Here is a 14,736-nt window from a genome sequence, read left to right as displayed (position 1 = left end):
GTTCTCTCTTTTTGGGTAAAGAAAGGTTTTATTTATCTTTGACGTGGTTCTATGTGTAGGATTGCCAGATTTAGCAAACAAAAATACAGGCATCAAATTGAATTTGAATTGCAGATAAATAATAAATATTTTTTTAGTATAGATAGGTCCTAAATATGACATGGCTCATACCTATAAATAAAACATTACTCATTACCTGGAATTTCTGTATTTTACCTGGTGATATCCTGTCCGGGTGATGGTAAAAATGGCCACAATCCCTCCACTTTCTGTCCCCACCGCTTCGGCAATGTGACTTTGCAGTCCTCCCAAGAGGTGGTTTTTATTACTCTGGCCCTTGCATCTGGTCTTGTGACTTAGCTAATAGAATATGGCAGATGTGCCAATTCTAAGCCTAGACCTCAAAAAATGTGCTTACTTTGATCTTCTCTCTCTTGAAACCCTGGGCAGCCTCCGAACCGCAGCTAGCCTTTCAGAAGATAGGAGACTACCTGAATGACACAGTCAACCCATCTGAGACTTCTAGACGAGCAGCCCCTAGCCAATTCAGCAGCTGACTACAGAGCATGGACTAAAGACCTGAAAAACCACCTGTTGAACCCAGCCCAAACTGGCAACCTACAGAATCTTGATTATTATTTTAAGTCACATAGTTTTAGTTAGCAGAAACACATTGATACAGCCTAATAATATAAAGCAGAGCTGGGCATTTTTTAGGACTAGTGGACACCTTATAGGCTGTGCAGAATTTTGAGGGCTACAAATTAAAGTAATATAAGAACAAATAATACTTGAAGCAAATAATCAATTTTGAGCAAATCATACTTGAAGATGGCTTCAGAGAGTCAGGAAACTGCTTGTTGAATAAACACGTGGGCCCACAGAAAAAAGTTCATTTGTAAAAAGATGTTGCTTTACTACTTTAACCACGTAATGTTTATAAAGTGTAGAGCTTCTGCTGAGTGACTCCTTGCTTTCTTTTTCCTTTTCTGGGGATCTTTTAGGGATATGTCCCTTTTAACCAGCCCATTTTGGACCATATCTTTGACAATCGATTACTGAGGTCAGACCTGGGTGGGAGTTGAGGAAGAATTTTCATATATCTATGCACCATCAATTAGCCAGTTAGTCAACAGATTATTTGTTGACTAGTCAAATGACTAATGAACATGGCTCTATCAGGGATCCAGAGAAGAGAGATATGGGGGTTAGTAGTGGTAGAGGAAAAAAAGAAAAAGTGGTAGGGAAAAATTCAATCTTTATCTCTGGGAATCCCTGGATGTGTCGGTTTTGAATTTGGGTTAAGATAAGGGTGGTGGGACACCTGCGTGGCTCAGTGGTTTAGCGCCTGCATTTGGCTCAGGGCGTGATCCTGGAGACCTGGGATCGAGTCCTACATCGGGCACCCTGCATGGAGCCTGCTTCTCCCTCTGCCTGTGTCTCTGCCTCTCTCTCTCTGTCTCTCTGTGTCTCTCATGAATAAACAAATCTTAAAAAAAAAAAGATAAAGGTGGTGGGATTTATGATGTGGTATTTCAAATGCTAAACTCCTCTGGTGACCCCTGGAGTTGGTCTTTGCTTAAGGTTTTCTTTTTTAAAGATTTTATTTTTTTAATTTTTATTTATTTATGATAGTCACAGAGAGAGAGAGAGAGGCAGAGACATAGGCAGAGGGAGAAGCAGGCTCCATGCACTGGGAGCCCGACGTGGGATTCGATCCCGGGTCTCCAGGATCGCGCCCTGGGCCAAAGGCAGGCGCCAAACCGCTGCGCCACCCAGGGATCCCAGCTTAAGGTTTTCTAGTGGCCTAATTTATTAGTCAGCCTGCCTTCATTATGTGGCTAGAGGGGCTTATGACCTCCACTGGGAAATATAGTTTTGAGCTCTCTTGTAACCTAGATTCCTTGCATAGATATTGATGGTTCAATCCTTAAACAGAATGTGGTCAGATCCTTATGTAACTAAGGATGCTCATGGGATGGGATGCCATTCAGACCTCTCAGCGCTTGCCTGGGCTCTTTCTCTTGCTGTATTGTGTCCATTTGTCTTTAAGAAAATCCTGAAACAGAATGTGGTCAGATCCTTATGTAACTAAGGATGCTGGGACCTTGTTCATGGGATGCCATTCAGACCTCTCAGCGCTTGCCTGGGCTCTTTCTCTTGCTGTATTGTGTCCATTTGTCTTTAAAAAAAAAAGTATGAGTGTGAGTATAAATATTAGTATGGGAGTATGAATAGGCTCTGTGGAATATGAGGAGTCCTTTCTAATAACCTGACTTTGGAAATCTTTGCACTCTTGGTGACCCAGAGCAAGTTAATGATTACTAAGTCTCATTTTCCTCGTCTGGAAAATGATGAAAATGATAAAAAAAATAATGGCTTTGTAAGATTGTTAAGAAGATTAAATGATTTGGTAGTGGTACCAGACTTAGAACAATAGTTGGCACATAGTTAATGCTATGTGTTAGCTATTATTATTATTTTGAGCCTATTTAATACCTTAGCATGGGAGAAATTTCATCTCAATTTAATTTTGGAGTTGGGGGCAGGTATTTATGTGTACGATAATTGTTTCTTGTCCACTCACCTATTATAAAGAAAAATATCTTGTTCTAAAATAGTTGTTTTTTACTTGTTCATTTTAAGGTCACCATGTGGTAGGGCACATAAAATTCAAAATTGGAATTTTTATTAGGCATATTCAAATGCCTTAGTATGTGTTCAGAAAATAGTAGTGGGGCAACTGTTTTGTTTAAGTTAATGCTAAATTTAGTTTACATTTGCTGGAAAGCACACTGTTTAGGTAAAGAGACGGGTGGGGGAGAGAGGTCCGGGAGGGAAGGATTTCAATGCTAACCCACATCATGACAAGTGGAAACTGGGCTGCATTACAAATACAGATAGCACACAGGAAACAGTATGCCCTTGGAGAGATCAGGGATGAGGTTAAGTGGGTGTTCTGTACCAATAGAGTTTTGTCAATAGTAGTGAGACTTAGTGTGACTTGAAATCGAGTATAGGATATTAGAGGATAAACCCTGCCATTTTGAAGGGATCTGGCTGAGAAAAAGAAAATCTGAATGAGCACTTCCTGGGAATTTATAAATCCTCAACTGAGATGAGTGAAAAGAATATAGACGAATAAGACCTGAAGTTCTAGGAGTCTGGGAAGATGGCGGAGTAGGAGGACCCTAAGCTTGCCTATCCCACAGACACAACTAGATAACACTTACATCAGCATAAATAATTGACAAAATGACCCTAAAACTGGCAGAACAAACTCCACAACTAAAGACATAGAAGAGGCCACATCAAAGAAGGTAGAATGGGCTGAGGCATTGTTTGGGAACCAAGGGGATCATGGCCATGGGAAGGAGCTGGTGGTACAAAGAAGTGTGAGAAAAAGACTATCACATTAGGGATCCCACACAAGGAAGACAAGAGTCCATAATACTGTCTTTGAAAGTGAGAGGGGTGGAATTTCATGAGTTTTTACAACCAGTGGGACTTACAGCCTGGAATTAAAAAAAAAAAAAAAATCAACGGGCTTGGCTCTGGGAGAGCCCAAAGAGTGTTAGGAAGTCTCCCCTAAAGAGACAGCACAAAAAACAGCCCACAGAGATACCCTCCTTGTGCATACTCTCTGTCAAACAAATAGAATCTTTAGAAAATATATATATAAGGGTACTAATTGACGGTAATGCAATAATAGTAGGGGACTTTAACACTCTACTTACATTAATGGACAGATAATCCTAACAGAAAGTCAACAGGGAAAACTGTAGCTTTGAGTGACATACCGGACAGACGGATTTAACAGATATATTTAGAACATTTCATCCCAAACCAGCAGAATACATATTCTTTTTTTTTTCAGAATACATATTCTTTTCATAGGTACACAGAATTATCCAGAATAGATCATATATTAGGTCACAAAACAAATCTCAATAGATTCAAAAAGACTTAAGTCATACTATGCACTTAAAAAAAAAAAAGATTTATTTATTTATTCATGAGAGACACAGAGCGAGAGAGGCAGAGACATAGGTAGAGGCAGAAGCAGGCTCCTCATAAGGGGGCCCGATGCGGGACCTGATCCCAGTTCCTAGGAAGGCAGATGCTCAACTGCTGAGCCTCCCAGGCATCCCACCATGCACTTTTTCTAACCACAATGCTACAAAAGTAGAAATCAACCACAAGGGAAAAAAAATCTAGAAAGAGCACAAATACATGAAGGTTAAATAATATGCTACTAAACAATGAATGATCAAGAAAAAAAGAAGAGATAAAAAATTACATAGAAACAAATGAAAATAAGAACACAACAGTCAAAAATCTTTGGGATGCAGCAAAAATGGTTCTAAGAGAAAAGTTGACAGCAATACAGGCCTACTTCAAGAAGCACGAAAAATCTCAAAACAACCTAACCTTACACCTAAAGGAGATAGAAAAAAAAAAAAGAAAACCCAAACAAACAAAACCCAAAACCAGCCAAATGAAGGAAATAATGAAAATTAGAGCATAAATAAATTATATAGAAACTTAAAAAAACAATAGAACAAAAGTAACCAGGAACTGATTCTTTGAAAACATCAACAAAACAGATAAACCTCTAGCCAGACTCCTCAAAATCAAACAAACAAAAAACAAAACAAATCAGAGAGAGAGAGAGAAAAAGAGAGAGCACTCAAACAAAATCACTGATGAAACAGAAGAAGTAAGAACCAACCAAAACCACAGAAATATGATAGATTATAGGAGAATATTGGAGAATATGAAAAATTATATAACAAAGTGGACAACCTAGAAGAAATGGATAAATTCCTAGAAACATATAGTTTACCAAAACTGAAGCAGGAAGAAACAGAGAGTTTGAACACAGTGGTTGCCAGCAATGAAATTGAATAAAACAAAACAAAACAAAACAAACCTCCCAACAAACAGAAGTTCAAGACCAGATGGCTTCACAGGCAAATTCTACCAAACATTTAATGAAGAGTTAATATCTATTCTTCTCAAACTATTCCAAAAAATAGAAGAGGAAGGAAAACTTCTAAATTTATTCTATGAAGCCAGCATTATTACCCTGATCCCAAAATCAGATAAAGACACCACAAAAAAGAGAACTACAGGCCAATATTTCTCGTGAACATAATAGTAGATCCAAAAATTTCAACAAAATATTAGCAAATCAAATCCAACAATACATCAAAAAATTATTAACCATGATTAGGTTAACTTTATTCCTGGGAGGCAAAGGTGTTTCAGTATTTGCAAATCGATCGTGATATATCACGTCAATAAGAGAAAGGATAAAAACCATATCATCATTTCAATAAATGCAGAAAAGGCATTTAACAAAGTACATTTATTGATAATAAAAGCCCTCAAAAAAGTAGGTTTAGAGGGAACATACCTCAACATTATAAGGGTCATATATGAAAACCCACATTGAACATCATACTCAATGGGGAAAAACTGAGAGCTTTCCCCCTAATATCAGGAAGATGACAAGGATGTCTATGCTCACCACTTTCATTCACTGAAACCCTAGCTATAGCAGTCAAACAACAAAAAGAAAAGACACCCAAATTGGTAAGGAAGAAGTAAAACTTTCACTATTTGCAGGTGACATGATACCTTATATAAAAACTCCAAAAACTACTAAAACTAATAAATGAATTCAGGAAAGTTACAGGATACAAAATCAATGTACAGAAATCTATTGCATTTCTATACAGTAATAATGAAGTGGTAGAGAAATTAAGAAAGCAATCCTATTTACAATTGCACCAAATGTAATAAAATACCGAGGAATAAACAACCAAGGACATGAATGACTTGTACTCTGAATAATGTAAAACATGGATAAAAGAAATTGAAGACGACACAAAGAAATGGAAAGACATTCCATGCTCTTAGATTGGAAGAACAAATATTGTTAAAATGTCTATATTAGGGACACCTACGTGGCTCAGTGGTTGAGCATCTGCCTTTGGCTCAGGTCATGATCCCAGAACCCTGGGATCGAGTCCCACATCAGGCTCCTTGCAGAGAACCTGCTTCTCCCTCTGCCTATGTCTCTGCCTGTCTCTGTGTCTCTCATGAATAAATAAATAAATAAATACATAAATAAATAAATAAATAAATAAATAAATAAATAAATAAATAAATAAAATCTTTATCAACAGCATTTTCCCCAGAACTAGAACAAACAATCCGAAAATTTGTATGGAACCAAAAAGATCCCAAAGACCCAAAGCAATCTGGAAAAAGAAAAACAAAAGTGGAGGTACCACAATTCCAGACTTCAAGTTATATTACAAAGCTGTAGTAATCAAAGCGGTATGGTGCTGTCACAAAAATAGACACATATGTCAATGGAACAGAATATAAAGCCGAGAAATAAAGTCACACTTATATGGTCAATTAATCTCTGACAAAGTAAGAAAAAGCATACAGTGGGAAAAAGTATTTTCAACAAATGGTGTTGGGAAAGCTCGACAGCTACGTGCAAAAGAATGAAACTTGATCACTTTCTTACACCACACACAAAAATAAATTCAAAATGGATCAAGCACCTAAATGTGAGACCTGAAGCCATAAAACTCCCAGAAGAGAGCACAGGCAGTAATATCTCTGACATTGGCCATAGCAACATCTATCTAAGTAGGTCTCCTGAGGCAAGGGAAAGAAAAGCAAAAATAAATTGTTGGGACTATATCAAAATAAAAAGCTTCTGCACAACAAAGGAAACAGTCAACAAAACTAAAAGGCTGCCAAGTGGATGGGAGAAGGTATTTTCAACCCTGATAAAGGGTTAGTATCCAAAATATATAAAGAACTGATACAATTGAACACCCAAAACATGAATGATCCAGTTAAAAATGGGCAGAAGACATGAACAATTTCTCCCAGGAAGACATACATATAGTCAATAGAAATGCAAAAAATGCTCAATATCACTCGGCTGCAAGGAAATGCAAATTAAAACTACAATGAGATATTATCTCACACCTGTCAGAATAGTTAAAATTCTGACAAGAAACAACAAGTGTTGACCAAGATGTGGGGAAAAAAGAACCTTTGTACATTATTGGTGGGAATGCAATCTGGTATAGCCACTGTGAAAAATAGTATAGAGTCCCCTCAAAAAGTAACAGAACTACCTTATGATGCAGCAATCATACTACTGGGTGTTTCCCCCCAAAATGAAAAAATATGCTAATTCGAAGTGATATGTGTACCTTTCATGTTTCTTTGCAGCATTATTTGCAATAGCCAAATTATGGAAGCAGCCCAAGTGTCCACTGGCTGATAAACGTGTAAAGAAAATGTGGTATATATATATAGTGGAATATTACTCAGCCATAAACAAGAATGAAATATTGCATTTGCAAAAACATGAATGGAGCTCGAAAGTATAATGCTAAGCAAAATATATGAGGGAAAGACAAATACCATATGATTTTACTCATGCGGAATTTAAGAAACAACACAAATTAGTAAAGGAAAAAAAGAGAGACAAACCAAAAAACCAGATTCTTGTGTTTTTTTTTTTTTAAGATTTTATTTATTTGTTTGATAGAAAAAGAGAGAGAGAGAGAGAGAATACGTGGTGGGGGAAGGGGCAGAAACGGACAAACAGATGCCCCAATGAGTGGGAAACCTGACTCAGGGGCTCAATTCAAGAAGCCTGAGATCATGACCTAAACTGAAGTCAAATGCTTAACCAATTGAGCCACCTGGGGCACCCCCTAAAAAACAGATTCTTAACTATAGAGAACAAACTTGTTACCAGAAGGGAGGTGGGAGGAAGATGAATGAAGTAGGTGATGGAAATTAATAATTACCTGTTGTGATGAGCACTGAGTAATATATGGAAGTGTTGAATCACTATATTGTACAACTGAAAATAATATAACACTGTATGTTAACAATGCTGGAATTAAAATTTTAAAAACTAATTTAAAAAAAGAACTGAAGAGGTTTATGCATTATAAAGCAAATTATTTAAGCAAAAATCTTAGCAGTAACACTGAGGCCTGGCAGAGTGATAAAGGTAAACTCAAGGAGGCTGGATCTTGTTCTAGTACTGGACGGAGGGAGTGTCACATTTAATTTGGAGATTTCATTCACTCAGCTACTTTTTATTGAACATGCACTGTTCGTTTTACTATTATGGAAAAGGAAAACACCTTAAAAATTTGAAATTCATAGGAAAAAATGTCTCCCCATCTATGTTTTACCATATGCCTACCTTCCCCCTCACATTATTTCACATATTTAAACCAAGTATGGTATTTATATTATCAAAAGTGGTTTCTGGGCCTGGTATCTGTTAGGAACTAAAAGATAATAATACCCTGGGAGTTTTATGAAGAAAAATGAAATTATTAAGACTTGTCAAGATAAGTGTGGCCAACATCTATGGTGGTTACAAATCCAGATTTCAACTACTGTTCTTCTCCATAGTTAAGATGCTAGAAACTCCTTGTTTGTGATGAACCTAAAAAATTAGCTGATAAAATTGAACACTGGAACTCAATATTTTTCTTCATTGTCCCCTTATGTACCCATTATTTTACACCTCCACTGACCTTATCACTGGCTTCTGAATCCCCACAATGTACTCTTCATCTGTTTCACTGTCCCCCTTTTTTAAATTTTATTTTTAATTGTATTATTATTATTTTTTAGAGAGAAAGAGATAGAGCATGTGTGCTGGGGGGAGGGGAAGAGGGAGAGGAAGAGAGAGAATCTGAAACAGGCTCCATGCCCAGTGTGATACAGGTCTCGATCTCACAACTTTGGAGATCATGATGACCTGACATCAAGACATCAAGCTTAACCAAGGTGCCTGTGAGATTTTATTTTTAAGTAATCCTTACACCCAACATGGGGCTCGAACTCACAACCCTGATATCGAGAGTCACATGCTCTACTAACTGAGCCAGCCAGGTGTTCCCTCACTGGCCTTTTCTACTTCTCAAACAAGCAGTTTTTACCACCACAGTTCATGAAACCATGTGTACTATATTAGCCTGGTAGGGCTGCCATAACAGAATACCACAGAATGGGTAGTTAACAACAGAAATGTATTTTCTCACAGTTCTGGAATGTGGAAGTCCAAGTTCAAGATGCCTGATGGTTTGGTTTCTCCTGAGGCCTCTCTTCTTGGCTTGTAGATGGCTTTCTTCTCACTGTGTCCCACATGACTTTTTCTCTGTGCATGAGCATCTATGGTGTCTCCCCCTCTTCTTGTAAGTAGTCTCTGCAATGGTCAATGGAGACCTGCTTACATGCAGAAGAAAAGTCTCATTGGTAGGTCAAGGTACTAGTTAATGGGATCCCTGGGTGGCGCAGCGGTTTGGCACCTGCCTTTGGCCCAGGGCCCGATCCTGGAGACCGGGGATCCAATCCCACGTCGGGCTCCTGGTGCATGGAGCCTGCTTCTCCCTCTGCCTGTGTCTCTGCCTTTCTCTCTCTCTCTCTGTGTGACTATCATAAAAAAAAAAAAAAAAAAAAAAAGGTACTAGTTAAGCAGATGAAGTAGTGGCTGTGTTACAGTGGCTACCTGTGTGGCTCAGGAGTAACCAAGGCTAAACGAAAGATCCTGGTGTTGATGGGGTTCCCACTACTAGTTTGTTACTAGACCCAACACGGAAACTTAACACAGAATTGAGTGAATCATGCTCCTCAGGTCATTGTACACTACCCTTACTTGTTGATGCTTTTGGTTTTTATTTTTTTCTCACATCATATATTCCTATTGCTTCTTTCATTCTCTCCACCTCAATAGTATCTCTAATGCATTTCACATGGTTCCTTAGACATATATATACTATTGAAAGATATATAGTGTTTTGTGTATGTTTTAAATGAGATCCTGTAAACACTGCTTTTGTTAACAAAAGGACATGGGTGTTGAGAAACTTCGTACTCTAAAATTAAAAAAAAAAAAAACTGTCAGAAACATTGGTGTTTGAAATCTTATCAATAAGACTGAAACATTCTACTTTTGCCTGAAGGATTGGAATAATTCCAATGCAGAAAAGCAGTCAGGTATATAACTTCGGATAAGAGTTTTCTGGCAACAACAGTCTGTATTTATTTTAAACTGAGTAGTTTCCAAGGAAATAGGACCTGAGTCAGCTTGTTGGCCCAGGTCTGATGCTGACCCCCTTACATACGGTTTTGCTTTTTTTTTTTTTTTACAGTTTTGCTTTAATTTGAAACATTACTTCATTTAAACTCTACCCTAATGTCTACTTTCCCCAAACACCCTATAATAACCCTGTCCTTCTCAGAGTTTGGTTAGACGCCCATGTTTCCTCTGATGAGCAGTCTCCCATCTTGTAGCAAGTTTGTAAACTTGGCTTTGTTGGGCTACTGGTTTGTGCCTGAAAATTTTTATCAGATAGGCTTTATAAAAATACACATGCATCATATTACTTAAGATCTCATTCTTTCTTCTTTAAAAAAAACACACACATTTTTTTTCCCCCTTAAAGAGCTATCCATGTTGTTATGTGTAAGTCTAATGCATTACTTCTAATGGCTGGATAGAGTTTCATCTTAAAAACACATCCACACGCCCACACACCATATTCATTTCATCTATTTCCCAGTGTAGACACCAGAGTTGCCTCTAGTCTCTTTGTACTATAAACAATGCATTTCTTCTTGAATTTTCTCTGATGGAACTGCTTGAGAATTTTCTGGGATACATTTTCTGAAGTTGTACTGGCAAATTCCAAGGTGTGCTGCCAGAACTTTGCTATAAGTACTACCAGAATGGTAGCTCCAACTGATATACTTACCAGCACTTGGTATTATTATCTGTTTTCAAATATTATCCAATTTGATGGGTATAAAGTGATTCCATTTTTGTTCTGATTTGTATTCCTTTGAGCACAAGTGAAGTCAAGAATCTTTTCTATGTCGATTATGTATTTATTTTACTTCCATGATTTGCTGATCAATATTCTCTCTCCCTTTATAAAACTGGGCTTTTCTGCCTTTATACAAATAAAGCATAAGAACTAGTCTTTGCCTTGTTATAATTCATGCAGAAATAATTCATAGTTAAGCAGAAATTTGAGAACAATAGAGTGCTATACTATGTGGTATTTCCCTGAAAGTGTAAAAGATAATCCTTTGAGACTACACCATCATGGGTTGCTTTTAGAGGCAACTGGGAGAGATCTGGAAGTATAGGGAAGAGGTAAGTGATGGAGAAGAGACAACATTCCATACTGTGGCAGGCAGCCTGCACAAATACCAGAGGAAGAAAGGTAGGAGGTAATCCAGAAAAAGCAGGAAGACCAGTGGCAGTGAAGGGTATGTTTGGGGTAGTGGTAATTAAATTGGATAAAAAAGATTTAATTGGTAGGTGGGACTTGCAGGTCCCTGAGTAGAGAAATAACATGGTCAAAAGGGGTTGCTATGATTTGAATGTGGTTCCCCCCCCCACCAACTGACATATTGAAATGTTAACCCCCAAAATGAAAGTATTAGGAGGTGGGGCCTTTGGAAGGTGCTCTGCCCTCTTGAATGGGATTAGTGTCTTTGTAAAAGAGGCTCCAGAGGCATCCCTTGCTCTTTCTGCCATGTGAGGACACAGTGAGAAGAAGCTTGCTATGAACCAGTAAGAGGGCCCTAACTTTACCATGTTGGGCCATGATCCTGGACTTCCTAGCCTCCAGAACTGTAAGAAACAAATTTCTTTTTTTTTTTTTTAAGATTTATTTATTTATTTATTTATTTACTTACTTACTTACTTATGAAAGACACAGAGAAAGAGAGGCAGAGACACAGGCAGAGGGAGAAACAGGCTCCATACAAGAAGCCTGATGCGGGACTCAATCTCGGGACCCTGGGATCACGCCCTGAGCCAAAGACAGATGCTCAACTGCTGAGCCACCCAGGCATCCCGAGAAACAAATTTCTGTTGTTTATAAGTTACCCAGTCTGTGGTACTTTGTTATAAACAACCTGAATGGACTGACAGTGGTATTGTAGAAATCTGATTTTTCTCTTGACAAAAGAATTGAGAAGGTAGATCAGTGATCAGCAGAGATTTTAAGTAAAAAGTGAATGTTTATTTGAATTGAACAGAAAATACATATGAGGTGTAGCATTGGAACTGAAAAAGAAAGAATAATTAGAAATATTTAAAAAAGAAAAAGAACCTGTTGATATCAAATAAACAATGGAAGGACTACTACTTACTCCTAGATTTTAGTCTGAGGGACTAGGAAAGTGGAGATGATAGTTTCCAAAATAGGAACAGTTCGGGAGGGAAAATAAGCAACAGGGGAAAAACATAAACTGCAAAGGTGTTATATTTTAATCTCTTTGTGGGATGTAAGGGGAGAACATATTATTCACATATTCAGGATTCTTTTCCCTTTATTTTTTTTCCTATTACTAAACTTTTCTCAGGCCCTATTTCTACATTTTCTTTCTGTCATTTTCTAATCATTCTTTCTACACACAAACTCCCATAATCAAGCAAGCATCATTTAACAATTTCTCTCCATCCCCGCAACTCCTGAAAAAAGTGCAAAAATAACTTTTTGTAAAACTCGCCATGTTTTTATGATACTCAAACACTATATTAAAAAATGATGACCCAACTAAATAATACATTTTATTATAGTGATCGATTTATACATGGTTTGCTGAATGCATCTATGTTGTAGGCTTTTTGGTTAATATGATTTGTTAAAACCCTCTCAGCAAAGTGCTGTTACAATGACCATCTTATGGGACTTGGGAATAGTCTTATTATACAGAACTTAATGTTATACACTAATGGCATTTATTAGAATGGAATTCTATATGTATTATTACTTCCGACATCAGCCTAGCTTTTTTAGTCTCCTCACAGCATGAGACTTTAGTAATTATGCTAATGTTAGCTGATTCATGAGGACAACTTCCTAAAGTGCACTTAATTAACTTGGAGATTTTGTAAACAGCTGTACATGTAGATTCTGCAAATTGTAGGGATATGTCAATCTGACATGTGTACAGTCTGGCTTCCTAACCTCATCACTTTTTACTAAAACTGAAAACAATAAGAAGCTCAGGTCTGGCATCGTTTGAAGCAAATGCTTGGGGAAGACTCAGAAATGTCATGTTAGCCTACCTGAAGATGGGGACCATAGGATTCCTCCATTCTGAGTTTGTGGAGCTAGATGAGTTAGGTAGATTGCTGCCTTTCAAGTTGGTATGAGGGAAAATATTAAAGTCTGTTTCTTTAGCAAAGGGAATGATTTTTCCAACATGTTGCTACAATATGTTTTTTCCTGTGGGTTTGTTGGTACCACTGACCAATACTGGACTTCCAAGGACTTTTCTGCAGGTCAGATTTCACATCCGCAGGCTCCGTTATCTCTGCTTTCCTCCAGTCCCAGCTGCTGGGTTGATTTGATATTTGAGTGGCTCATCACCCTTATTTGAATGGAAATATTGAATGATATTTTACTTTCAACATTTTATTAAAGTATCATAATCCCCTACAAGTGAGAAGTAATATTCACATGCATAGGACATTTAACGAAGACTAACTGTCGTGCAAGACTTCAACACACACATAAAAATTGTAAAGGTAAGTGAATCACTTCAGGGCCAAGACCAAACTAATCAAAACGGAGGATGGAGGGAAGAAACATCAAGAGAGAATGGAAGAAAAAACCCTACTACATAAAATTAGGAGAAATACCAATAGCATAAAGCTAATGACAACAGAGAATAGGGATATTTTTTAAATAATCTTACCACTGCGTAAGATCACCCTCTCAGATAATTCCTAGAAACTAAGCTAAGGATTTGTCTATCATTTCTCAAGGGTCCCAGTGAGGTCTTCCCCCCTCATTAACTTAAGCTACATTCGTGGGTACAATCTCTTTGGGAATTAGCTAGATTACATCTAAAGATAATCAAACACTTATTGCTTAGCCTTTTCTTTGACTTCAATTGTCAGAACCTCTTCCCCTGCCTCTGCAGAAGGAGCCATGCTGATGATGAGGGATTGACGAGTAGTTCCTCTGGGTAAAGCTGCCCTTCTAATGGACTGGGGCATTTCCTCTGCTATAATACAATTTGCTCTACATTCAGAGCTGTCCAGTATTTTCTCTGATGGCTCTCTTTCTTTATCTTCATATTCTCTTCTTTTACCCTCTCCTTCTTCAGAGTTTTCACTTGTTTTCTGGAAGAAGCAGTTAGAAAGAATTGGTTTGAAATCATAATAAAGGACATTGGAATCTTTTGATTAATATACAATAACTAAAGATCACCACCAAGAGAAGAGTGTCTGAATTAAATTAATGTGGGAATCACATCTGCCTCGCATTTGACTATCATTTGACAGCTTTCTAATGTGCTGAAGAATGAGACTGAGCTGTCACATTTGACTTAACAGTGTAATTCTGGGTTGCATTTTTGTCCCTGACAAGAAATTCTCTTCCTAGTTGTCCTCAAGCTTTCTGAATTATTAGACTTAGGGCTCAGGATTCTTTGCTTTTGCTTTAAAAATATGTATTTATTTATTTTATGGAGATGAAATTTTAAATATTTGTTTTCTAATAAAAAAGTGTTAACCAAATGCCATAAAACTACTACAGAATGTATGATTTTCCTGCTGCATAAGCTCATAGGAGAACCTCAGGGAGGAACTCATCTCTCTTTCCTTATACAGTCTTCTCCATTCATCCCACGGGGGCT

The 14,736-nt window shown here is 37.5% G+C and overlaps 2 protein-coding genes across 12 annotated transcripts in view; one reads left to right on the top strand and one right to left on the bottom strand.

Moving 5' to 3' along the window:
• Window positions 1–881, top strand: part of CPNE3 (copine 3) — a 55,119-nt gene extending 54,238 nt beyond the window's left edge. Inside the window, exon 16 of the mRNA XM_077876367.1 lies at window positions 451–881. Coding sequence (XP_077732493.1) covers window positions 451–468 — 18 coding nt within the window. The 3' untranslated portion in view covers window positions 469–881. The remainder of the gene's footprint in view (window positions 1–450) is intronic.
• An 8,202-nt stretch (window positions 882–9,083) lies between these two features.
• The window catches only part of CNGB3 (cyclic nucleotide gated channel subunit beta 3), a 245,871-nt gene continuing 240,218 nt past the window's right edge, over window positions 9,084–14,736 (bottom strand). For 9 of the 11 annotated variants that reach the window (XM_077876333.1, XM_077876330.1, XM_077876334.1 and 6 more), the window contains one exon: window positions 10,199–14,221. In XM_077876333.1, coding sequence (XP_077732459.1) covers window positions 13,961–14,221 — 261 coding nt within the window. In that variant the 3' untranslated portion in view covers window positions 10,199–13,960. Of the gene's footprint in view, window positions 9,505–10,198; window positions 14,222–14,736 lie in introns of those variants that run through there. The other 2 variants (XR_013366986.1, XR_013366987.1) reach the window with 2 other exon arrangements.

This window comes from Canis aureus, chromosome 28 (genome assembly GCF_053574225.1).
Source record: "Canis aureus isolate CA01 chromosome 28, VMU_Caureus_v.1.0, whole genome shotgun sequence".
NCBI lineage: Eukaryota > Metazoa > Chordata > Mammalia > Carnivora > Canidae > Canis > Canis aureus.
This window is presented reverse-complemented; position numbering and strand designations above follow the sequence as displayed.